Below are 26,849 nucleotides of genomic sequence, written 5' to 3' on the forward strand. Positions count from 1 at the left end.
ATCTGCTCCTCAAAAATGAAGATAGCCACTTCCACCCTTCTGCCTTTCTGTACAATTACATTTACTCTCATGCTTTTAACTGTCACCAATGTGCTGATCATTGCAGCTCTGTATCCCTAGTCTTGATATATCCCCTGTGCTTCACACTCATCTCTAAGTGTCTGCTCACAGACCTCCACTTTCTCACATACCCAGCTATCCAAGCTAACAATCTGGGAATGATTTTAGACTGTTTCCTCTGTTTTATCGGTCCTTCTGCCAGTTGCACTTCCAGATATTTCTTGAATCTAGGTTTTTCTGTCCATCTGTATTATCACTTCCTCTCTTCCTGTCTTGCCCTTTTAAAATCCAACTTCCATGGATCTTGTTACTGTAATCTTTTAAAAATGCAGTTCTGACATGCTATGCCCCTGCTTAAAACTCCAGTGGTTTCCTATTACTTAAAAGGCAATCTCAGCTCCTTAACATGGAATGCAAGGCCTCACAGTCTGCCGTCTGCCTTGATTGTCCAGCTCATCTCCTGTAGCTTCCTGTCTTACGTTTTGTGCTCTAGTCTACCTCCTTCAGTGGCTTAGCTTTGCTTTTATTGTTGTGCTATTTTCTCTGCCTGGAAAGATAACTCTTTCTCATCCCTTGAGATTCTCAGACCAGAATCCTCCCTTAATAAAACTAGGTACACACTTTCAAATAATAGAGATTGTAGAGTGAATGTTGTAATACACAGCATTGGAGTGTCAGGAGATTTGAAAATTCATGGCAAACTGTAAAATGCCATAGAGAGAAAGCAAGTTAGTATTTTCATTATCTCTTACTGAGAAAAACTCCTTTAGGAGTAGCATCTTCCCTGGCTGTTCTTTTCTACAGGAGATTCAACAGTAGAGCAATATGATTTATTTTTTCCTGATTAATACCATGAAACTTGGTGATGTCTTAGAGATCTGTAGATTGTGTTATGTGTGCTTGCGTCTGTAAGCATACACTCACTTTATAGTTTCTGGCCTATTATTTAGCACAAATAATTGTGATTAAGGTATTATGTTTCTGATTATAATTGATGAATGTTGTTATTATCTAAAATACTCCTTAGTACTCTATGGAAATAAGTAAACAAATTAACTTGAAATAAAACCTGCCCTGGCTCTTATTTAAATTTCCAAAAACGTACTCTAGCGTTGCCTTCCAAAACAAAAGAGGTTGACCCACCTTTCCTTAGCAACTGTGAGTTTAGAAGATATTGGCTTTTATTTCTATGTTCTGCTCGTAGGAGAAAGCGGGTTGGGAGTTCAGGTAGAAGGAATCTTTATTGTATCTGCCCCTGATTTGGAAGTATCTTATATTTTTAAACTGTGAATCTTAATGTGTGTTCTTAAGAGAGATTATCCTATGTATGTTAATCTTGCATTGTTATATAAGTGCTATGTATAATGAAGATATTTGTTAAAGAAAATAACCATTAATTTTCATTTTTTTTCCTCTAGTGACATTATCAAAAAATGGTCATAAAATGTTTAAGTATTGAAAGCCCCAGTTCTAAGATGGGCTATCAAACATTCTAGATTTTTTTTTCTTCCAATCTCGTATAAGAGAGGAACTATGATATAATGGTTAGGAGTTAGCCTCTGGAACCCAAGTAATTGAGTTCAAATGCTACCTCTACTGCTTACTAACTTGATGACCTTGGACATGTTACTTAACCTCTATCTCCTTGGGTTTGTTCAGCTATAAAGTGGGGGCAGTAATATTATATAGAGTGGATTAAATGATTACTTTCTGTGAAACCCTTAGAATAGTGTCTGGCAATAGTAAGTGCTATACACAGTGTTAGCTATTTTAGTACCTGGTACATTAGAATGCATTAAATGTAGTTATAGATCTTGACGATCATGTTGTGTCCAAGAGTATTGTTTTGGATTGTTCGCTTTCAGCATATTTGATTATCCCTGAATGTTTCAGATTTTATTCAGTCTTTTAATGACTTTTTCTATTTTCTTTTTTTGTTTTAGATTTTATTTTTCCTTTTTCTCCCAAAGCCCCCCAGTACAGAGTTGTGTATTTTTAGTTGTGGGTCCTTCTAGTGGCTACTTTTTCTTTTTTATTGCTTGATGGAAGTGCTTAATTTCTGTTATTATTTAAGAACTGAGACAATATATTGAGTGTTTTTAAAGCTTTATGTTTTATAACTATATAATAGTGCTGTTTTATTATTGAAGACATGATGATTTTAATTCTTGGATTCTTCATTTATTCTTTTTGTTTTTTTTTTTTTAAGATTGGCACCTGAGGGGCTGGCCCCGTGGCCAAGTGGTTAAGTTCTCGCGCTCTGCTTCAGCAGCCCAGGATTTCACCGGTTTGAATCCTAGGCATGGACATGGCACCGCTAGTCAAGCCATGCTGAGGCAGCATCCCACATGCCACAACTAGAAGCACCCACAACTAAAAATACACAACTATATACCGGGGGGGCTTTGGGAGAAGAAGGAAAAATAAAATCTTTGAAAAGAAAAAAGATTGGCACCTGAGCTAACATCTGTTGCCAATTATTTTTTTTCCTCCCTCTTCTCCCCCAGTACGTGCTTGTATGTTCTAGTTGTGAGTGCCTCTGGTTCTTCTATGTGGGATGCCACCTCAGTGTGGCCTGATGAGCGGTGCCATGTCCATGTCCAGGATCTGAACTAGTGAAACCCTGGGCCACTAAAGCAGAGCACACGAACTTAACCACTTGGCCATGGGGCCGGCCCCAGTTTATTCGTTCTTTTCATTAATTCCTTCAGCTTAAAGTAAGAATAAAAAGGAACTCATGTTGCCACTCCATCTACCAAGAGAAGACACTTTAAAACTCTTATCTCTTTATACAAGCATTGGCTATAAACTGTAATACTAATCTTTAACAGTATCAGCCTTTAACAAAACTAGGAGGTCTGTTGAAGTGTAGTATTTTGTTTTCTTTATAAAATAAAATAATCGAATAGCTAATTTTGTGTTAATCTTTATGAAAGCAGTTGATGTAAGATCACATATCGATTTCGTTTCTTATATATTATGTACTATTAAAAAAGAAAACTAATAACTGGCGAGGGGATTGGGATTCCTCTTTTTGTGAGTTAGTAATTCTTAGTTTTTCTGTCACCTGTCTGAGTATTTTTGGTACACAGAAAAAGGGAAGAGTTAGTGGGTAATAGTATATAAACCTCATTAGGTTTTAAACAGTTTGCAAATAAATTCCATAAAAAAAATACAGCATGGCCTATAAGTACTAACTTTCCTCTTACATAAGAGTGTATTTTTTTAACATTATGTCTTCATGAGAAGATTATAGTATTACCTAATAAAAATAGATCTGAGGAAACTTATTGATGATTCTTCATATGGGAAAACTATTTGGCTTGGGAACTTATGAATATTTTACTTCTCATTTTTTTGATTGAGTACTCCCTAGAGCAGGAGAGGCAAACTTTTCTGTAAAGGGGCCAAATAATAAATATTTTAGGCTTGGTAAGGCCATGTGGTTGTTGTCTCAACTACTCAGCTCTGCCCTTGTAGCAGAAAGCAGCCATAGACAATATGTAAACGAATGGGCGTGACTGTTCCAGTATAATTTGTTTGCAAAAATAGATCCAGGGTGAAGGAGGGAATTTCACCCACAGGCTGACCACTGCACTAGAATATGAATTTTACTTCTAGTGGTGTTTCTGATAAAAATCTCAGATATAATTTATTTTCTGTTGTGAATAGATCTTTAGCCTTGATGACTTAAATGTTAGGCTTTAATTGACAGCACGAAAGTGAACTAGGTAAGTCTTTGTTAGCTTTTTATGTCATAGAATTTTTTATTCTAATTTGAAAAAATGGAAATAACCTGGACTTTGAAGTCAGAAAGAACCAAGGTTGTACTTAATTGTACCTAATTGCTTTGTGACTGAACAAGTTATTTCACATTTCAGCGCTTCAATTTCCTTCTTTATAGAATGGAAATAATAGTAGCTATCTCCCAAGGTCGTTATATTTTCCATTTAGCTATCTTTTCATCAATTCAATTAGGCAAGATTATTTTAGTCTTTAGAATGTATCTCTTTCGGAACCTAGGAAAGAGCTGTGCACAGAGATCATCACCTCTACCCTTGTCATACTGAGGGATCAGATCGCCTGGAATTTCAAAATACTTTAACATTTGTGTCAGATAGTTTTTATGACATTTTTGTACTTTTGTTAGTGCTTGAATTTTTAGTTTTACTTTTTTTTTGGCGTAGATTGTGGTATATAAAAATAGAGAGTAAAATTTCAATCTTTGTTTATCACTGGAAGCCTATTCCAGAATCTGCTGAAATTCTGGTTCTTCTCTTACTGACACCGTATGAGAGAAGCAGATTATTTATAAATAGTTCTTGTTATATGCTCAATATGGTCTTCGTTTGACTGGAAATTGCTATCCTCATTAGGCAGATGTTAGCATACTGAAATGATTTTTGTTCATCTTTAAAAGCAAATCTTGCTGGGAATGAGAAGACAACCTTGAGACACATGATCCTAAGTGTAAGGTATCTTGTATATACTTGAGTACAAATTTTTAGCTAACATGGAAGTGTAGTAAAATAAATCCTCTGTAACTAGGGACAGAATGAAAAGGTTATTGAATCCAGTAAAAATGCATAGTTAGCACTGGCTCTCTCACTATAATGTTCATAAATTAGTGCTCCAGTAGGATTTTTGAGGAGGAGGAGAAGAGGTTGTTGTGACAATGGCAGAATAGGATATGTGGTATTCATTATTAAGTTGTATGATCTTAGGGTTTAAGGGTATAAGCCAACAACCTTGTGAGAATTTTTTTTTAATGGCATAAGCTTAACACCCAAAGCAAACAGTGATATTTGTGTCTTCTGGAATTTCCATTGTATGGATAATGGAATTGGATGTGATGGTACATTTTAGGACTAAGTATAGCTGTTTATTTAGTATGGTTTATTTATACTGATAGTTCTCATACGGTTCATGATTATCTCTCTGGCACTCTATTGTGATTCTGTTGTTTAAACACTTAATTATTTTGAAACGTGAATATCTTTTTAAAGGCTAAGAAAATGAAAAGATTCGTGTTAACATTTTGATGAAACTAAAATTCACAACTGATATTAAATACCTTATAAATTATGTAAAACATTTGCAGTAAAAATTTTAGAATTTCTCAATATTCTCTAGCTTTTATGTCGAATTTTGTTTTTAAGAATGGAAATCTCTTAAGCTTGTATACTTACCTTCTTAAATAGAGTATATGAACATGATTTATCCTTTTTCTTTTCTTCAGTTAAAATAGTATTTATTGAATGCCCACTGTGTCCTAGTGCTGTGCCAGTAGGCATAGGGGTTGTGATGGCAAGCATTCTTAAAATCTGTGATGCATATTATGAAGAACAAATACAAATGCTTTGGGAGCATAAAACAGAAATATCCTTCATCTATTAGGGTTCAAGACAGGCTTCCTGAGGAAATAATGTCTGTGACTGAGGCAAAGGATGGGTAGTCATTAACCAGACAAAAGGGAAGAAGGTGTTCCTAGCAAAGGGACTCTTCTTTACAAAGGCCCTGAGTGTGAAGGCAGCAGAGCACATTGGAGAAACCAGAAGTCCAGTGATTGGAGCACAGAGATCAAGGAGAGAAGAAAATAAATAATGGTAGAAATAGAGTGCAGAGACTCTTTTTAGAGTGCACATGACTACTGAAGAGTAGGACACTTTAAAAAGGTTATGTTTTTTACCCTAAGAGCAGTGGGAAATCATTAAAGTGTTTTAAATGGGCAGTTGGTAAGGCCAGATTTGCATTTTTGAAAGATCCCTCTGACAGCAGTGGGGAGAAGAGTGAAATGGAGAAAATGGTGGTTTTGCAGTAATCCAGGCAAGGGATGGTTGTAACTTGAATGAGGATGACTGAAGAGGAAGTAAAGGAAAATTGACAGATTCAAAATATATTTAGTAGGTGAAAGTCTCTGGAGTTGAGAGATTACTAGGGATTTGAGAGAAAGTTGTCATAGATGTCTTCCAGGTGTCTGCCCCTCACAACTGGAAAGCTGTGATACATTTGTTAAGGTAAAAAACACTAGAAAAGAGAACCAGGGATGCAAGTGGGGATGGGTCATGAGTTCAGTTTTAGACCTCTTGAATACAGGCACTTCTTGAAGAATTTAAGAGAGAGAAAAGCGGCTAGAGGAGAACATGGGACAGAAGGTTTTAAAATCTGTGAGAGACTTGGGCATGTTTAAATACTGAAGAGAAGGAAGGATCCAATAGAGAGGGAAGTTTCAAAATTTTTGAAAGAAGGTAAGGGATAATTAAAGGAGCAGAAGTCCTTAAGAAAGGCTAGAAAGAGCATACCTAAGTAGATTACTGGCCTTAAGAGCCGCAGTACCTCTAGTGTTTTAACAAGAGAAAGAAAGAAGTGGGCTGTGAGAATGTAGTATTTAGTGACTGGGCATTGTTTTTCCTGAGCTATGAGGCTGTCCTTTGCTTTAAGGGGTCAGGGGTGAGGAACGGTGCAGAAATTAGCAGCATGAGGAGAATGGAGATTTGAAATATAATGGCTAGTGAATTGAGAAACATAGGATTTCCTGACTGCGTTGAGGGAAAATTTTTTATTTAGTGAATATCATTTAATGTTATCTTAAAAACATCAGATTTGGAGAAAAACAGCAAGAAAGTGAACTCTACTCAGTAGAAAAGTTTATGATGATCCTGTAAACTTTTAAGTAACGGCATCAATTTGCCATGATCTAGAGCTAGCTTGGATGTTAAAGCAGGGACACTGTTTGCACTGCCACAAATAGAGCTGTTAGGCATCCGTATTGTAGTGTATGATTTTACTTAACTTTTAACTTTTGGTGTTATTTATGTTGGGTAGTTTGTTTCTAACTAATGTTCTTTTTTCCCTTTTTTAGGCAGGCAGAAGTCCTGAAGGCTGACATGACAGGTATTGGCTGGCTTATTTGTTTTTCACAACTTACTTTATACCACTAAATTAAGGAAAGGGTATCATCTTTCCTGTATTACTTGTAGGACTGGGCTAGTTGCCAAAAAGGATGATAACTTAGTATTTGCTTTAAATATTTACTGTTTTTGACCTTGAATACTTACTAAGATGACTTGTCAAGAATTTTATATAATCTGTGCTACATTGAATTGAATATTACCTAATTTAATACAATAAGCATTAATTTTTATGAACTATTTATCAGCAATTTAAGACATACAGAAAAATAATTCATATATCATATGAACACAAATGTCTGGTGTTAGATTCATATCTTCTGTTTATAATTCCCCAAACTTGAATAGTAGGTAAACCTTCAGAAAAAAATATTTGCAGGAAAACTCTACTGAACATCCTTGAAATTGAGTGAGCTACCTTGACACCTTTCTTTTCTCTCTGTCTTTTATGTTTTGAATAATAGCTAAGATGTTTTTGAAAGATTAGCTGGACTTAGTAACTAAAAGGAACAGGTGATTTTTACTCCTAAAGTAGGAAATATATGGCAGTAACGAAGTAGTGATCATTATGCTCTCTATAATAGCCGCCCTATAGGCCATCCTAAAATGTAAGAGATGTATGATAATGAATCTCATTCTGATTTTTGAGGAATTTAGTTCTGCAGTGAAATCCATGAAGAAGAGTGAAACTATTGTGGTAACGAACATTCTTGCCAAAATTTACAATCAAGAGGAAATGGGCTTATTTCTTCTTTTTTCTCAACTTCTAGAATTGCAGGCAAATGTTCAAAGAATTTGTGAGTAATTTCATTGTCATTTAAGGAAAAAAGCAAAAAACCCCACCAAAAACACTCTGTATGGGTTTACTTAGTAGCACTTCAGTTCTTCCCATTATTAATATCATTGTCAGCATCTTCCATACTACGGATATCGGTGTCAGCTCTGAGCTGCCGTATTGTGTTCTTATATTGGCGTTGGAAGCATAATCTGTATTTATGACAGAAATCATGCATGGAGCAATGTCAAGCCATCTATGCCTTTTTCTTAAGTATTGAACACCCTCTGTAAATAGGCTTAGAGTTTGACTTTTATAGGGAACATTTGACTGCCCAGAAATGTTAACTAAGATAGTAAGTCTACTCATTTAAATGATAGTCCATCTGATAGATCAGAGTTAATGATTCCTTATAATCCTTTTCTTGGCATTGATGAATTGAAGCAGGGTTGAATAAATCTATAAATCTGTTTATTTAGTCATTAAAAACTTAATAAGAGACCAATAAGCTGATAGTAGGCCCTATTTTTAGTAGCCAGCAAACTCCATTGAGGATTAACTCAAATATTCAGGAGACTATTTGCAGAATAGGATTATGGTGGCTATAGATACTCACAGAAGACCTAAAGAAGAGTGAAGATTAGGCCATTGTGCATCAGCGAAATACGAAATGCAACCAGGCAACCTACCTAGCAGTTGGAAGTATATAATTGATAAGTCCATTATTAAGAAGTTCTATTGAGGCAGCTCACTGTCAGTTATTACACTCATAAGCCTAGTAATTGGAAAGGCTATTGTGCCTTATAGGACTCTGGCAGACATTATGGCCCCAATTTGGTATTTGTGTAGTGAGAGCCTGACTTCCTGATTTCATCTTGCACTCGGTCTCTCATTTGGCATCTTGAGCAGTTTAATCACTGTCTGCTACCCAGTTCTCATTTACATTGAATGGCAAGTATGAATTGCTCACAAAAGTGTCTTGGCAAACAGTCTTACCAATCATTAAAATAATGCTCACTGTCATGGCTTTATTGGCTTGACATATATAGAGTAACAGCAGAGTGCCCAAACAACTGCTGGATTGTGAGCTGACGTGAGGATTCTGTAAGGACAGTTGTAAGAATGATTCAAAAGAAAAAGAAAAAAGCTGCTTTGGACAAAGAGATATAAGAATAAACAGACCAACTTGGCAGTCCATCACTTCAAATGGGGTGACTTATGAAGCGTATAGCTTCCTCTGATATGAATACATGGAAATCCAAACCAAGAGCAAAGGGTGAAGCATTTATTTTTTTGGCCTTTTTCATTTCATAGTTTTATTTTAAAGCTACAAGACGAATACAGAAGCATTGTAAACCAGGTTTAGTCATTAATCAAAAGGTGGAAGTCATTTGAAACGTAGTAGTCTAAATCTTCCATAGCACTCTATGGTATACACTTAAAGCAGGATTTTGTTTTGGGCAATGGAGAGGGAATGAATCATTGGTGTGGTATAATGGTCTTAACTAGCTGTTTATCTGTCTACTGTTTTGTTTTGTTTTGTTGCTTCAGATTCTAAGCTGGGTCCAGCTGAGGTCTGGACGTCCAGGCAGGCTCTGCAGGACCTGTACCAGAAAATGCTAGTTACTGATTTGGAATACGCTTTAGACAAGAAAGTAGAACAGGATCTGTAAGTATTATCACTTGGGATGTCCCTGTAAAATCGAGAATCTCACGAAGATTTTAGAATAGAAAAGAACAATTTGGTTGTTTCTTTTTAACCTATCTCAGAGTAAGCTTTTTCAATGAAAAGAAAAAAAAAATTTTTTAGTGGTTATGTGGGGTTTTTTGGGGGGTTTTGGGGTTATTTTTGCTGAGGAAGATTTGCCCTGAGCTAACATCCATTGCCAACTTTCCTCTTTTTTCTTTCTTTCTTTTTTTTTTTTTTGCTTAAAGAAGATTAGCCCTGAGCTAACATCTGGGCCAGTCTTCCTCTATTTTGTATGTGGGTCATCGGGTCAAGATGGCTAACTTAGTGGTAGGTCCACACGCAGGATCTGAACCTGCAAATCCTGGCTGCCAAAGTGGAACCTGTGGAACTTAACCACTACACCATGGGGCCAGCCTCATACTTGTGATTTTTTTAAACAAAATATTTGACCATTGGTATCACTTTAGATACAGTCTTAGGTGGCAAGAGGGGAAAATGTTTAGAGTAGAGTCTTATTAAGGTCTTTAGGGCATATCATAAAAACAAGTGTATGTATATTTCAAGTACTAAGGCAGTATTTGGATTCTTTATGTTGTATTCAGTCCTACATTTAAGCCATGATTTAGAAAAAGAAATTCAAGAGTAGGCTTTAGATAAATCTTTCTATGGTAAATGTGATTCTGAAAATTTCTCCCAAAAGAAAATGTGTTTGCATTGTAAGGAAAGTTCTTTTTAGTCAAATAAATAGGTATTTCCTCCCCCCCCCCCCCAACTAAGACTAAAGAAAGATTTTGTATATTTAGGCTATTCCACTCATTCTTTCTATGAGGAGTGAGATGGCAGATGACCAGATTCTCAAGTGAGTAAACAAGTGCCTTTCGTGGAAGGCCTTGCCCTATTATTTGGAACAGGGACATTAGCCTGATGGAAAATTAAAAATCAATTAAGAATATGCTATTTAGAAATGCCCATTACCCTAAGTTGTGGTGAAGGTTAGCTTTTCCTGTCTTGCACACCTTTCTTGATACTTTGTATTTTTGGGAGATCTAGTAATAGACCTTAATCACAAGCACTCCATGTCTGTGATATTAGAGTCAGGGTTCAGATTATCAGAAATGCTGAGGGAGTGATTACACCCTCATAAGTCATCAAAACTCCCAGTGCTCTAGAGCCTCAAAAGTTGACATTGGTAAAGAAGTAGGTACTTTCCAGGTAGGTTGTAAACCCTTTATCTGTGTTTGCTTCCTTTCATCAAGGCAGTAATAGCTTCCCTCCATCCTAGTTCTGTGTTTTCTTCTTTAATTTCCAGGATAGGGAGTGACTGACTATATTTTACCATAACTGAATTTAAAATGGTTCTCTGTACAACTTGATTAATGAAAGGCATTTTATAACGGGATTTTGGTATACCATATTTCAGCATTGTGTTGTTTCTTATTTTAAATAGCCAAAATTGAAATGTTAAAAAATGGGCTTATATTTCCAGCTCCAAAGAAAATATTAACACCAAAGGAAATAAACTATTAAATAGAAATAGGCCTGAGTGCTGTGGGAAATAGATTTCAGGGAAATAAGAGATATGGCTTAATATTTGCAAAAGAACTTTTTCCCCCATATGTATCATTTGATAGGGTACACTCACTTGCTTTTTGGCACATTGTATGGAAATTTGTTAATAGCTTACTTTTACTTCGGTCTTGCCACTGTAGTTCTGATTTCGTACTGGGATTCCTAAATAGGCGGTAACTCTAGTAGCTCTAAAAGATTAATAGCTGAAGCCCCAATCTGATTATTCGAACATTTGGTAAGTGTTTATTAAGTTCAGTTGGATTCTACTGCGTGTCTAGTCTTGTTCAAAGGGGAGCATAAAGTTATTTAAATCAGTGAATAACTTTAATGCTGGTTTACTGTCTAGTGTGTTATAATTATAACGAACAGTTCTTTCTTGTTCTCAGGGGGACCAGTGTCTGCCCAGTGAGTCACTGCTATACCAAATAGAATTACATTTTGTTTTCAGCTGGAATCATGCCTTTAAGAATCAGATCACAACACTACAAGGCCAGGCAAAGAATCGAGCAAACCCGAATCGGAGTGAAGTTCAGGCAAATCTTTCTCTGTTCCTAGAGGCAGCTAGTGGCTTCTACACTCAGGTGAGTTTCTGCATTGTATACCAATTTTCCTAGAATTAGTGGTGAATATTCTCTTTGTACACATCTTGTTGTTTATAGAAGCACTTTGTATAACCACTGTGTGGGCCATTGATCACCTATAATTTCAAATGAATAGAAATGTCCCAAATTGTTTACCTTAACACCTTTCAAATAATGAAGACTTGGCTCTTAGAAAGGTCGATGTTTCAGCTAAAAGGTTGGAGGTATAACTGTGTGAATAGAAAAAGTGTAATAAAAGCAGTGCCTTAGTGAAGCAGCAGCAGTAGTTAGTTACAAACGGTATTCGAGCAAATGTGAATTTATAGGTATGGGTATAGTCATCGTGAAAGTAACAGCTATGTTGTGCCAGGTAGGAAATAGTCAAAATTTGTGATAGCAAGTGAGTTTTCATAGTATTATGTATACAGTAAAATTTGTATACATAATACAATTGCTTCAAATGCTATTAAACTACCTAAGAAGTGGATTAGCTTTTCCTCATTTTGAATAATAAGCTATTATTCATCAGCCTCAGAGACTTTCCTTGTCCTTAGTTATATCCTGATATAACTTCTAAATCTGACAAGGTGAAAGAATAAATGAAACTTTTTTCTGAACAATGAATTTTCTTTATTGTAAGCAGAATCCTTTAGAAGACTCCTTCTTATCCATTAGTAATAGCATTCATAATTTAATTAATAAAATGTTCGTATAGAAATTCTTATCTTACACTGACAAGACAAGGTTTTGAGGATCTTGCACTGAAAGAAATCTTTAGGCTGTTCTCTATACTGCTGCTTGACTTTTGCTGCCTGTGTTTTAGTTCCATTTTGGTTGTACCATTTCTTGGAATGAAAAAGAAGGAAAGACTCTCAGTGTTGGCAGATGTCATATGGTTGGTTAGCCATCATCTTCAAGAGATTAGTTGTTTTACTTAGACTAAAACATCCGTCACAGTTCATCATTGAAAGAACTCTTGTGTTTCTTATTCTCAAAATTTATTTTCAAATTAATGCTAATTTTAACAGTACAAGTTGATACTTCTGGAGAGAGGGGTTGAGGTGTGCCACTAACTAGTCCTTGAAGCAGATGTATTTTACAGGTAGCTGCTGAAAGCCTGCTGTTTGTAAGATACAATGCTAGGTACAGAGGATATGGAGGGAAAAGAGGCAGTCTTTATCTTCAAGGGCATATCCAGTCTAAATGAAGAGATGGATACGTTAATAGATATGTTTTTTGCTTTCTGAGTATAAAAACAATGCATACTAATTTCAAGAAATTTGAAAATTATATAAAAGTCAAAGAAATTTTTAATAATTCTCCCATTCAGGATAAATTACCACTTTAATATATATCTTTCTGGTGTTTTTATACTTTTGTACATATCCAGTCTTGTATCTGCTTTATAAACATAATGTAAGGTTTTTCTTGTATTGTTAAACGGTTTGATAAGGATCTTTATGTCTAAAGCATTTTCTCTAATACTGGATTAGTTCCTGGGGACCACTTGTTCATGGGATAGTCAGTGAAATCATTGGATGAGTAAAGTTTTAATACTGTTGATAACGTTGTTTTGTCTTCCTAAAAGGTTATTATTTATATTTTTATATTTCCATCAGCAGTGTATGCAAGTGTCTATCTTGATGTACATTTGCCAGTGTTAAGTATTTTCAATAAAAGTGAATGAATGATTGAGTAATTTAAGCTTGGTAGATGGAAAATAATTTTTCATTTAAAATTTAGTGTCTGGATTGCTGGTGATGTTGAAGTTCTTTCATATTTTATTAGATATTTGTATTTTATATAATCATCTATTCATTTATTTTCCTATTCATCATTTGGCACCTAGTTTTTCCATGATGATTTGCCTGAACTCTAAATGGATATTAATTTTTTTCTATTATTTTTGACAAACATCTTTTTCTCCAGTTTCTTCTGTTGTCCTTTTGTTTTATTTAGAGTTTTTTGAAATACAGATAGATGGTATCAGGTTGGGGGTATTTTTGGCAATAAGTTTTTTCTTTGTCCTTAGATCAATGGATGTTTAGTAATGACAATAATAATTATATTTAAAGAAACAAATAGGTATTACAATTCAAATCTTAAAATTTGAAAGAAACACCAAAATCCTACAGTAGAGTAATAAATAAATTATGGCATATCTGTTAAATGGAAATAGAAACTATTATAAATGATAGTTATGAAGATTGTTTCAAGAAGAGAAAATTGTATTACTATTAAGTGAAAAATCATGATATAAAATTATGTTTACAGTTTGACTCTCTGTGCTAATTGAGTAGTCTCAGCTCAGTGGGGTGTTAACAAAAATGGTATCTTTTTTTTCCTCCCCAGTCACTACTTTCAACTATGCTTTTGTTGAATTCTAGATTTCCATCAAAATGTCTTGCACAGATTCCATAACATTCTGGTTGCTTTTAGGCTTTTGAATCATGATCCAGTTTTAAAACTCCAGTCTCATTTCTGATTCAGATCTCTTTGCCTTCCCCCATGCAATAGAAACTGGAACTATGAGCACAACTGAAGTGCGGGGGAGCAGTAGGGACTTGGTGCAGCTGGCCCTAGTGGAGGGAGAGGGAAGGCATCTACTTCTGCAATACTTTTTTTTAAGATTTTATTTTTCCTTTTTCTCCCCAAAGCCCCCCAGTACACAGCTGTATGTTTTTAGTTGTGGGTCCTTCTAGTTGTGGCATGTGGGATGCCGCCTCAGTGTGGCTTGATGAGCAGTGCCATGTCCGCACCCAGGATCCAAACCCACAAAGCGGAGCTCGTGAACTTAACCACTCGGCCATGGGGCTGGCCCCTGCAATACATTTTTATAATAGCCAGTATACAGATTGTACAGATTGGTTTGTTCTCTTGGAAAATGATTCTTATTCTTTTTTCTTTATTTTATTTTTTCGAGGAAGTTTAGCCCTGAGCTGAACATCCACCGCCAATCCTCCTTTTTTTGCTGAAGGAGATTGGCCTGGAGCTAACATCCATGCCTATCTTCCTCTACTTTATATGTAGGATGGCTTCATAAGTGGTGCATAAGTCCACACTGGGGATCTGAACTGCAAACCCCAGGCCACTGAACTGGAACCTGAGAACTTAACCACTATGCTACTGGGCCGTCCCCAGTGATTCTTATTTTTATGATGTGACATACATGTAATAGATTTCCAGAGGTTTAATTGGACATTGATAAACGAATCTGTGAGGAAGTAAAGCAAGAATTATCATTTTTATTGAGGGGGCATGGTATTTGCTAAAACACTTTGTAAGCAGGTGAATGATAAAATCATTCAAATGTCTCAAAATATTGTTTTATAAGGAAAAATATATAGGTAATCTAATTTTGCAATTTATTTTTTGAAATTTTTATAATCATTGATTTTTTTCCCCACCTGCATTTCATAGGCAATGGTTGAATAATTACAACAGCTGTAGAATGAACAGTAACCTTTTTTTCAGATATCAATATTAATAGGACTTTTTACTTGCATTTTTATGTTATTTTGATTTGATAATTGCAACAGTTAGTGATGTTGCTAACAATAATGTTTCATACATCTTTCTTGATTACAAGCGGTGCAGATTAAGCCATCAGATTGAGAAAGTAGACCAAGTCCAGATCATTGTACAACCTTCTAGGCTAAGATGAGTTTTGAATTTTAATCTTAAATGTAGTTGCAAGCCATTGAAGAGTAGGCAAGGGGGTAACATGGTGAGATTTGCATTTTTAAAAGGTTACCCTGGATGTGAATTAGCAGGGGTCAGGAATGGAAGCTAGTTAGGATGTTACTGTAGTAATGGAAAGAAATTGATGGATTTTTGAAGTATAGCCAATGGGACTTGCTGATGGTTTGGATTGGATATGTGGAATCAGGGTAAGGGAAGAGTCAAAGATGACTTGAGTTGTCTTAATTCTCCATTCTTAGCATTGAGTGAAGAGGTAAAGAGCAGTGAAATAGTGTAATAAGTTTTTTCACAGGATAATTGCCAAATACAGTTTTGTTCAATTTATGAAACATCTGTTTCTCTTCTTTGGTTCCACCTTGTCTCTGCCTCTAAACCAACTAGAAACACTCTCACCCAGAATCTTTGAGCCAGCAGAAACTTTTCTGATATCTCCACCCACAACTCCTGGATTCAGGCAAAAAGTTCCATGTGATGTTTTAACCGTGTTTGATTTACTTTTTGTGAACATTCTTTTTTCTTCTTCATAGATGCTCAGCCTTGCCTAGTTTTCCAGTCTGTTCTTTCAGCACCTAATCAGCTCTCTTCTTTATCTTCTGTCACGTTTCTTCATGCCATCTTCCACAGTCATCTGTTGTTTTTTTCCATTTTTTGTTCCTTTCCTGTGCTTCTTGCCTTCTAGCCATTCTGGGCATTAACTTGTTTACCCAGTTTTATGTTAGCAAATTTCTTGCCCATTACAAATGTACAGGTATAAGTAAAGATGAAGTAGATAATTTGTATGCTTGGTGAGAAAGGGTTCACGGAATTTATATTCAGTTATGGAGGTGGTTTTTAGGGAAAAGGTGGGACATTTCAAATCTTTCTGAGTTGGGTCCTCAAGGTGTCTTATTTTGTATTGTGAATTCTGCACGTTAGAAAGAGTGGTAATAGAGCCAAAGTATTTCTAATTCTGTAGCCTTAGTCAAATCACTTGATATTTCTGTTGCTTTCATATCCTCATCTGAAAAAAGGAGTTTTATATCTACGTATACTGTATTGCTACTAGTTTAACATGAGGATAAAATGAGACAAATGTATCAAATAACCTAGGGAATAAAGTTTATTATAAATGTAGAATATTCAGTTGGCCTATGCTGTCTATCATGTTTGATAACTCTCCCTCCCCGTTTCTCTCTTTCCTCTCTTTCCCCCCTACTTTATGTACTTGTCTTGCAGACAAAGATGCAGATTTTCTTATTCATCTCTGTGTCTCTATTGCTTACCATGGTGTCTGATAGAATAATTAAATATTTGAATGAATGTATTTGTAAGTAAATATTTGAATGAATGAGAATAGAATGAAAAACTGTTTGGGGATCAAGAGTGAAACCTTTGGGGGATAGGGTGGGAGGAGAAAAGCCTTCGAGTGGGGACTGAAAAGGAATGATTGGTGAGATAAAAAGAACTAGAAAAGCTCAGTGATCAACCATAAGATCAGCTGTTTTAAATGCAGCAGAGAGGTCCAGTAAGATGATGACTGAAAGATGTCCATTGTATTTACTTATCAGATAACTGGTTGTCACATTGACAACAGTTTCACTAGAGTGGTACTAGGTGGTAGAATGGGAAGAGGGGTTGTGTGGAAGCCAGATCATAATGGATTAAGGAGTGAATCAGAATTGATAAAGCAGGTATGATACATGGACTCCTTTGAAGGAGTTTAGTTGAGAATAGGAAGAGACATTAGAAGGTTGCTAGAGGAGGAGTTTAGGGTCAACGGAGAGTGTTTGGTTCTGGGTTTGTTTTTTGTTTTGTTTTTTTTTTCAGTTCTTGCCTGTTAGATAAAAGAATGAGGGGATGGCAGGCAAGAGACAGAAAAGAATAAAATAGTCATGCTTAGGCAGAGGAATTAGATCTGATTAGGAGGAGGAACCTCTCATACTGTAAGATTAGAGAAGAAATGTTGGGCAAGAATGGGTGGTCTGTATAATGTCAAAAGTCCCTTCCAGATATGTAGTACCATCAGATCTACTGTGTGTGAAAAACGTGAACTGTTCTTGGGCTTAAGAAAATAAATCTCAAGAAACTCCTAAAGTCTGACAAATGTGTTGGCTTGCATTTAAGTCAGGTTTGTAACCAAGCAATCTTTGATGGTTTTTGTGTTATTTCTAAGAGGATAGCACGCAATCTAGTTAGGGTAACACACTATTTAGTAGATGGATAATTTCATGGAGTTGCTTGCTGAATGTGTCTGTATACCCTAGTCAGGTAAAGTATTTCTAAAAAATGCTGCTGTTCCTTTTGGATACACATCTTGGGTTACTCTAATACTTGAAAATTGAAAAGATATGATTTTTAATGAATGTTACTAGTTATCCTATGAAAGGTTACCATATAATTTTCTTACAGTCCTTGCTCAGATCTCTAGCAGTATGGGATATTAGATACATCTGTTAAAGTATACAGACTTTACTGGTACAACATTTCTGACTTACCAGTTCTGACTTAATAGTAAATCTTGCTCATGTTTTCCTTTTAGTTATTACAAGAACTGTGTACAGTGTTTAATGTAGATTTACCATGCCGTGTGAAGTCTTCCCAGTTGGGAATTATCAGCAATAAACAGACGCATACCAGCGCCATAGTGAAGCCGCAGTCTAGCTCCTGTTCCTATATCTGCCAGCATTGCCTCGTCCACCTTGGAGACATTGGTGAGCCTTTGGTGTGAAGGAATTGATAATACCTCCATTCTTGTCTTTGGAGTAGTCATAGAAAGAAACTCTTTTCCTTTAAACTGAGCATGCACACACAATTTAGATTGTCATTAGAAGAAACTATAAAAATGTGTTTTAAGGAACTTAGATTTTCTCAGTGTTTTGGAATTGGCAAAGGATCTTGAAGGAAGTAACTTTCACTAAGATTTAAATGTTATTCAGTCTTTATGCAGTTGTAGGCAAATAATAAACAGCAAAAATATATTCAAAGCTAAATTTTTCAAAGTGGTGCCATAATATTTTCTCAGTTAATTGCGAGGTTTATAAATTACTCCTTCTGAAGCTAGATTACCTTCTTTCCTTCCTACTAGTGCTTTAAAAGCTAATTTTTGTTTCCTTTTTAAAGTTAAATTTGTATTTCTATTTTATATGTTTTATCTGGGAGTGTTATGTAACTTACTTGTTCTTGTTCATTCCTTTAAGGTGACCTTAAAAAGGTTGTAAAACAAATTAACTATAGGATTATATTTTGACTGCCCTCAAATAACAAGGAATGGAGAACATTATTTCTTTAAGTTCAAGGATTTTAGATATCTTGATGTCATAAATCATTGACTCCGTTAGGAGTCACATCAATAAGCACCAAGTTCTGCAGAGATGCAACAAGCAGCGTATTTAGGTTGTTTTTGCTTTCAGTGTATTCTTTGCACACACTTTCTTAATGTTGCAATAGATATGAGGCATTTTTCAAAATCATTTTATAAGATATTGAAGAAATACATAATTTCCAGATCATATTGTATAGTGTTTTTTGTTTTGTTTTTTTTTTAAGTGCCATATAACTCACCCCTTCTTGTGGGCCGGCTCCAGGTCACCAGCATAGTCCGTAGTGGGAGCTGGTGATGCATGACACTGGAGGACCTGAAAATGGGGGCTAGGTAAGCTTTAAAATTGGTTACATGCTGAATGTCCCAAATAGGGAAGGCCGGATGGACACTTCACACATAATCCTATAGTTAATTTGTTTTAAAGTATTTCCTATCTTCAATGATTTTAAATTAATTTTAATGTGTTTATTATCTTTAGAATTTAAAACTATACCTGTTTTGGAAATGTTACCCTACTGATTGTTTTGTTTGTTTGTTTGTTTTTAAACTAAATTTTCTTTTTCCTCCTCTCAGCTCGATACAGAAATCAGACCAGCCAGGCAGAGTCCTACTATAGACATGCAGCTCAGCTTGTCCCCTCTAATGGTGAGTGGGCCTCTCATGTCAACTTGTGGTTGACTATGACACTTTATTCTTTATAGCAATGTGGAAAATAACTCAAGGCTCTTCTTTCAAGTTTTATGAAAGCAAAAGATGTTGAGTTTTGGTATTAATTGTCCTATTTCTCCTTTTAACTGTACATTCTATATAACCGGAGATGAATTTTTTAAAAATAAGGTAACTGTTGTCAGTAAAGCAATATAGATATAGATCCCCTAATGTGATCTAAAATTCTTTCAACAACTCTGGCTTCCATAATGACTTATAGAATACTTATCTCTTTAATTCTACCATTTTCCTCCCGAAAAATTATCTATTACCTAAAAGATAGCACTTTTGTCTTTTGATGGCCTCAAAATAGGTGTTAGCAGTGATTCTTTAATTAAAGAAATTAACAGCAGATTTTTGGTGATGTAGGTCTTTCTTGTTAAGCCATATTGAAATTCCTTCAGATTCTAAAAGGAGCTCCTTGAAAGCAGGTGGCAGTGGGGCAAACTATGCGTTTCATGTTGTCTGTGGCTGCTTGCCCACTACAGTGGCAGAGTTGGGTAGTTGTGGTAGAGACTGTTGGCCCACAAAGCTAAAAATATTTACTATCTAGCCTTTTCTGACGTCTTATTTGAACTTACAGTGCTCTCCGCCCTACTTATGTGACTTTTTAAACTAAACATAGTATGTACCGTCAGTGAAGTGTGCTGTTTTATGTTATGCCCATTTGTAATGAAGTAGCCATGAGATTTACTTTATAAAATACTCCCCATTATTAATTTAAAGGTTTAAAAACTGATCATCTGTATTCTGATAGCAAGACTTTGTGCATCTTGGGTTACTTTAGAATCTTCACTTTCTCCTCTAGGTCAGCCTTACAACCAGTTGGCTATCTTAGCTTCTTCCAAAGGAGACCACCTGACCACAATTTTCTACTACTGCAGAAGCATTGCTGTGAAGTTCCCTTTCCCAGCTGCCTCCACTAATCTACAAAAAGCACTTTCTAAAGCACTGGAAAGGTAGGGTTGACTTTTCCAAGAGGACTTTGTGTAACCCGGTAGCCTTTTACCCCTCAAATTTGGGCATACAAGAAATAATAGCCAGTTACTGATGCTTGTTTTTTCTTATAGTTGCCTAATTTCTAAACATATAGATGTATTGTAATAGTTTTGTGGGTAGTTGTCACTGAATTTCGACCATCCAGCATCTGATTTGTTCCAAGTAGAGTACAGGCTGCTAAATGCGAACTCCTCTGAGTGTGTTGCAGTTGCAAAGTTAGTCACATACAGAGTCTCCTGTGTGTGTGTCAAGTGCTCAAATCATGTGTTTTTGCAAACTGAAGCCTCCTTTAAGAGGTTTGAGCCATTTTGCTGCCTAAGATTCATGGAAATTTTTCTTTCATTTCAGCCGGGATGAGGTGAAAACCAAATGGAGTGTTTCTGACTTCATCAAGGCCTTTATTAAATTCCACGGTCATGTGTACCTGAGTAAGAGCTTGGAAAAGTTGAGCCCTCTTCGAGAGAAATTGGAAGAACAGTTTAAGGTTAGATTTCAAAAATAGAGAATTTCTTGTCTTTTTTAAATCAGGAAGCATAAGATTTGGAGGACGCTGACTCGCAGTTTTTATGTCATTACTTAACTGTGAATTATTGGTAAAAGTTAAATTTGAAATGTATGAAATCCTTGCCTCCAGCATCCCCTCAATTCAAACTGAGGTACTGTCTATATAAAGAAATACAGCAGCGGTGATTTCATTAAGTAGCTGCTATTTGGCAGAAAGTATCAAAGTGGGGAAAAAACAACTCCTCCTTCCTTCTCAGACTAAGCGCCTTTGTTCCTCAATTTTGAAAGTACTGCTTTTGATGGTTTCTGTATTCTTAGATATGATTCTGTTACCTACTTTATAGATATCTCCATTCTGCAAGCCGAGCTCATTACTTCTATTGTGCTTTGATCCATCAGGATTTCTGGTAGTTTGAAGGAAAGGAATGAGAATTTCATTCAATAGGAATATTTTTTTTAGTGATTTGTATAAGGACATAAAATTAAGTAAACTTTGTTCTGTTTATATATATGAAAGTGATCTCTTATTAGTGTATTAAATTAGCAGTTTAAATGTAATCTATAAAATATGGGAGAAGTCAAAATTGTGTTAACTTTATTTTTAATTCATTTATTCAATAAATATTTGACCATTGTGTATCAGTCACTGTTTTAGTTACTGGGACCAACAGTAAACAAGACAGTCTCTAAGAACATTTTATATTTCTTGGTTACTTCTGGGTATCTCTATATACACTTGGGGAATTGTCTATAACTGCTTTACACTTTTATAAGTATTATAAAAGTCTCATATTCCAGAGACTGTAGGACTTAGACAGTTAAGAGACATAAGTTAGCCAAATATAGTCAGTATGAAATAGTTTTTACAGATAATCATTTTTTAATTGATAGTTTTTATGTGCAAGAGATTATACTAAATAACTATAATAGAAATAGTTTGTTTTAAAATAAGCTTCTAGAGTCCCCTGCTGTTTTCTGCTTCTCTTAGTGGCCTATTTAAAATTAGACCATGTTTTATAGAGTTAGGTGCATGAAAAGAATAACTTTTTAATGCCCTAGGCTATTCAGCCTGAAAAGAACAAGTCTAAATAGTTTCATTGTAAGTTTTCAGATGTATGAAGGATTATTTAAAAAAACGTATCTGTGTCTTTCCTGAGGTCAGAAATAAAATTAAATCCTAAAATTTAAGTAGAGATCTGTAAGAAGTTGCTGAAGATTCTCTCTTTTGAGAACTTAAAAGTTGAATTGACAGCCATCTTTCTTGGATGGTTTAGGTGCAGTCCTGTTAGTAGCAGGGCATTGGACTAGATGACCTCTTGAGATTGCTTCCAGCTCTGGTTCTTTGAGAGACATACTACCTAAATGGGAGGGAGGGAGAATGTACCTTAATGAGATCTTGTCTCTGTAAGTTATTTTAGTCTAGAATCTAGTCATTTTTGCATTTGGTTCAACCTTAAACACTAATATTCTCTTCAGATATCTATTTCTGTATGTGAAGTTCTGGTGGGTGTATGTGGGCAATTGCTAAAATACACTTTGGAATATCATTTCAGTACTCTAAAGTTAAACATAGTATGAGACAGATCTATTTTAACACTTACCCAATACTGAAATATCAGAAGAACATTGTTGGAGTGAAATTTTAGCATAGTTGAGTAAATACTCAAAAGTGTTTCTAAAGCCTCTGTAGATAATCAGTATCATCCACACTTCAGTGTGTCTCTCTAACTTGCAGTTTTTAGCTACTAAGCAGAAATGTTTACCAAGTTGAGGTTCATTGAAGGATTTAAGGCCTGGGATTTAGGAATTGAAATACAAGGCTCTTTATATCTGTTAAATGTGTGCTTTTCCCTAATGGTGTTTAGTCAGTATAGTCCTCAGCTGCTGTTAAAAAGCGTCTTTGACTCACAGTAGGTCAGTTCCAATTTGATTTTGTTCTTGGGGAGACCCTCTACTCACTACAATACAATCTAAATTTTATGAAATTACAACTGAATAATTACGCATTTACTTGTCAAGGTGTGGGTTTTCACTGAGTACTTCACTGAGTTTTTATTGAGTACCTGCTGTGTGCCATGTGCTCTTCTAGGCTCTTGGAGATACAGGAGAGAACAAGACAAAGTCTGGGCCTTCGTGAACTTATATTATCACTTGCTAGTCTAGGCCACACTCGTATGCGTTAGCACTTCCATGTATACACAAAAAAGTCCTTTAGAGGGCTGTGATTCTGTTCTGTAGGATGTTGCCTTCTAAAATAAATGCCAGTGGATTTATAGATACAAGGGATACATTGCTGTATTATACTCATAAGAAAAAAAGCTTTTTGAAAAATACAAATTAATATTCTCATTTTATGCCAATATTATTCATTTGTGTAAATGGTCAGCTTATCTAGAAGGTTGGATGTTCAGATTGAAGGAGAAATTCTGTGGGAGAATTCTGGAGAAAAGATAGGATTTCAGGACTTAGTGAGGAAAGTAAAGAAATTCTTGATGCCTTTGGAGAAGCAGTAAGCATTCTAGATGTATATACTGGAATGGCAGATGGCAAGGAGGCTGAGAGATGATAGGGAGAGTAGAGTTAAAGTGGAATGGAATTGTGTCTATCGCCAATGATAATGTGAAAGATCTTGCTAATAGAATCATAGAACTTATTTTGGCTATTTCAGATTCTTTAACATGTAAATAGAAAAAGAAATCTCAGGGCAAAGGCAGCTCTAAATTTCTGAGATGGTGGGATCTCTTGTCACTGCTGGTAGAACTGTAAGTAAGGTTATCTATTGTCACCATAAAGCTAGTGACAGTGACTCCCCACTGTCTCTCAAAATTTTCCCTGGGCAAGGAGGGAGGTTGAGGTTGGCTGTGGTGAAGCCAAGATAGCATCTCTAAGTAGATATCAACTTTGTTAGGAACTTGTGTTTGAAAAATATTTAATATGGGAGTTATCTAAAACAACTGCGGATATTAAGGTAGAAGGGTGTTTAAGTTGAGGCCACCAACTCAGAGCATGTAGGTGAATTCTTCGTTACAGTGCTGGTTAGCAGGTCACTACAAACACACAGTTATTAAGTAAAAGAAATTTGATGATGAAGATCATGCATGTACTTTTCCAATAGAGGAAAATATCAGTGTAATAATTTCTAGAAGTGCCTGTAACACGTTTGTGATGGCGTTAGTCTGTCATTTACCATGTGTTTCAGAGTATATTCTTGCTATATACCTCAAATATAAATAAGTTTAAATGTATCAAGCCTTTGAAAGAGTAAATTTTATGACGTATTTTGGAAGTCATACGTTACATATCAAGAGTTCAAAAATGTATTTTTTTGTCTTTTTGTTTGAAATTCTGTTTTTCACTGTGCATCTACTTTCTAGTCATTGGTCTCAATTTAGTATTTTAGTACATGTGCATCTCTTATAAAACAGCTTCTAATGGATTAAGATGTATAAATTTATTGATGGACCCCCAAAACTTCTTTTTTCAGATCACATTGAAAAAATATGTAGTTTCTCAGGGAAAAAAAGTGTTGTGAAAAACAGCTCAGACAGCTCTATGTTGTCTGGGTTAATTCCTTTCAAGGCAGAGAGTCAGCATGAGAGACATCAGACCACATCAGACTCGATTAAAATACTGGAGTTAAGAGTAGAACAATTTACTCATCTGTTAATTCTACTGTTACCCATGTGGCTGTAAATACAGACTGCTAGTTTAATTCTTGTGTTGAAGATGGTTCCTGTTCTTGTGATAATATGTGCAGTATTCCTGTCTTCTCTTACAGAGGCTGCTATTCCAAAAAGCTTTCAACTCTCAGCAGTTAGTTCATGTCACTGTCATTAACCTGTTTCAACTTCATCACCTTCGTGACTTTAGCAATGAGACAGAACAGCATAGTTACAGCCAAGATGAACAGCTGTGTTGGACACAGTTGCTGGCCCTCTTTAGTGAGTATTAAATCATTTAACTTTCTGTACCATTTTCTTTGGAAAGCATAATCTTAGGCATTTTTATCATTGTAACAAAGCATTAGTGATATGTAAAAAACAAAGTGTCCTGTATTTCTTAATATTGAATCAGGAGGCCTAGACCCTAAGTTCTAGCCTTTTATCTGCTGACACCCACTTAGCAACTCTATAACATTTTTAACACTGGAAAGAAAATGCCTTTTTAGAAGGAAGCTGTAAAATATTTAAGTGTTAAGTAAGATACAGCAGAAGGCTCATAATCATATTTTAATTTGGACTGTTATACAGTTTCAAATATCTGATGCTTTCTGAATACATTTTTTCTTTAAGTGTCTTTTCTTGGCATCCTGTGCAAGTGTCCTCTCCAGAACAAGTCTCAGGAAGAGTCCTACAATGCCTATCCCCTTCCTGCAGTCAAGGTCTCCATGGACTGGCTGAGACTCAGACCCAGAGTCTTTCAGGAGGCAGTGGTGGATGAAAGACAGTAGTAAGTGTCTTAGAATTTCATGTTAGCTTGTGTGCTTTGTTTGTTTGATAGTCACAGAAAAGCAGAAACTGCCTTGTAAAACACAACATTTGAACAATGGAAGACTTTGTATTTTCCACCTACTCTCTGGAAATTGAACTGTGAAGACCTCTTTGTATGTTTTTCATTTATTTGTTTGAATTCTTCAAGTGAGGCACAATCTTAAAGATTTCTGACTCCCTGTGCACTCCCCCTATTCCTACTTGCCATCCTGGGGAAAAGGCATTTATCACATTTCAAAATGAAATTGAAGTAAAACCAAGTTGTTTCTTATCCATTACAACATGCCTCAGTTTTCTGTTCAGGTGTTAAGGGGAGAGAGTTTTACTTCATTTTTCTATACATAAGTTATTTGTTAATACTTCACAGTGACACCCAATTTGAGTTATATTTGTTTGTTTTAAGCATAGAAGATTGAAAGTTATTTTGGCTCTCTGGATTTTCTCTGTAATCTCTGCTCAGAATAACTCTGACAGTTCTTAGAAACTAATGATTTCACAGTGACGAATGAAAGCTTTCCATTTACCTTTCATTATAGGGATAAATACTTCCTTTACAGCAAGTTGCAGTGAGTAGTAAGTTCATCCCTGCATATTTTGATGGTGGGTATAAATAGAATCTCTTTGAAATTTCTGCTTTGTGGCTCAGCATCTACACATTGACCAAGGTCACAACCTAGAAAATGGCCAGGCTGCATTTAAGACCCTGTGATCCCTCGACTGTGTAATTCTCTTTCTTTTTCCCTCAAACCTGACTATAAGCTCCTTCATTTTTGATTTTGTCATGAATAGATTTTAGCAACATAGCACAGCATACTACACATCTCCTTTTCATGTCAGTATAGGTATTAGTAAGTAATACATATTTTTAGGCATCACTTCCTTGCACAGAATTTTTATTTCTTAACCCAGAGGCTATGTAGTTTTCTTTCCCTTGTGTAATTTAGAACCCAAACTTGTGTTTGGTTCACTAAGCTGTATCAGTAATGCTATGGAAGAATTCTGTGTTTTAGATTTGCTTATAGGGTTTTCATATTTATGGGCAGAGATTGATATTTTTGTTTTGTTTTGTTTTGTTGTTCCTGTACGGTGACCATTTTGACCCATTCTGTGCATTCCCGTTTCTTGTCATGGCAAAGGATATTCAGCCAGAAGGAATAGTTTTATTTACAAACTTCCTTTTTCCTCTTTTCTTCCCCGTCATTTACTGTTCCCCCTTCCTCCTATCAGATTTATCAGGATCTTTAGAATTAAGCCTTTACAGTTATCATTGTGTCTTAAATTATGTTACTGCTCATTTTAAAGACACTAGTAGGGTATTTCTCTAAATCTGGAGATTTTCTTTATATGTCTGATACATTAAAGTGATAATCTTCATTTATGTCTTTTAAATAATGAAGAAACAATCCTTTGTTTTTGTGAACTCAGGATTTTACATATATTCAGATAATCTTTAGATTCTTGCTTCTGAACCTTTTCAATTTCTATAACTTGTTTTCTCCTGTACTTTTTTGAGAATGTGTTATCCTAAGGTAATAAATGTTTGAAGTAGTGATGTATAT

General features: G+C 35.5%; 1 protein-coding gene across 7 annotated transcripts in view; it reads left to right on the top strand.

Annotated features, from left to right (window-relative positions):
* SMG7 (SMG7 nonsense mediated mRNA decay factor) overlaps positions 1-26,849 on the top strand; it is an 84,036-nt gene that overhangs the window by 38,645 nt on the left and 18,542 nt on the right. For all 7 annotated transcript variants that reach the window (XM_046681437.1, XM_046681440.1, XM_046681436.1 and 4 more), the window contains 9 exons: positions 6,923-6,954; positions 9,298-9,415; positions 11,454-11,586; positions 17,807-17,978; positions 19,163-19,234; positions 20,106-20,256; positions 20,645-20,780; positions 24,579-24,741; positions 25,093-25,249. In XM_046681437.1, the coding sequence (XP_046537393.1) occupies positions 6,923-6,954; positions 9,298-9,415; positions 11,454-11,586; positions 17,807-17,978; positions 19,163-19,234; positions 20,106-20,256; positions 20,645-20,780; positions 24,579-24,741; positions 25,093-25,249 (1,134 nt within the window). The remainder of the gene's footprint in view (positions 1-6,922; positions 6,955-9,297; positions 9,416-11,453; positions 11,587-17,806; positions 17,979-19,162; positions 19,235-20,105; positions 20,257-20,644; positions 20,781-24,578; positions 24,742-25,092; positions 25,250-26,849) is intronic.

This window comes from Equus quagga, chromosome 13 (assembly GCF_021613505.1).
Source record: "Equus quagga isolate Etosha38 chromosome 13, UCLA_HA_Equagga_1.0, whole genome shotgun sequence".
NCBI classification, from domain to species: Eukaryota; Metazoa; Chordata; class Mammalia; order Perissodactyla; family Equidae; genus Equus; species Equus quagga.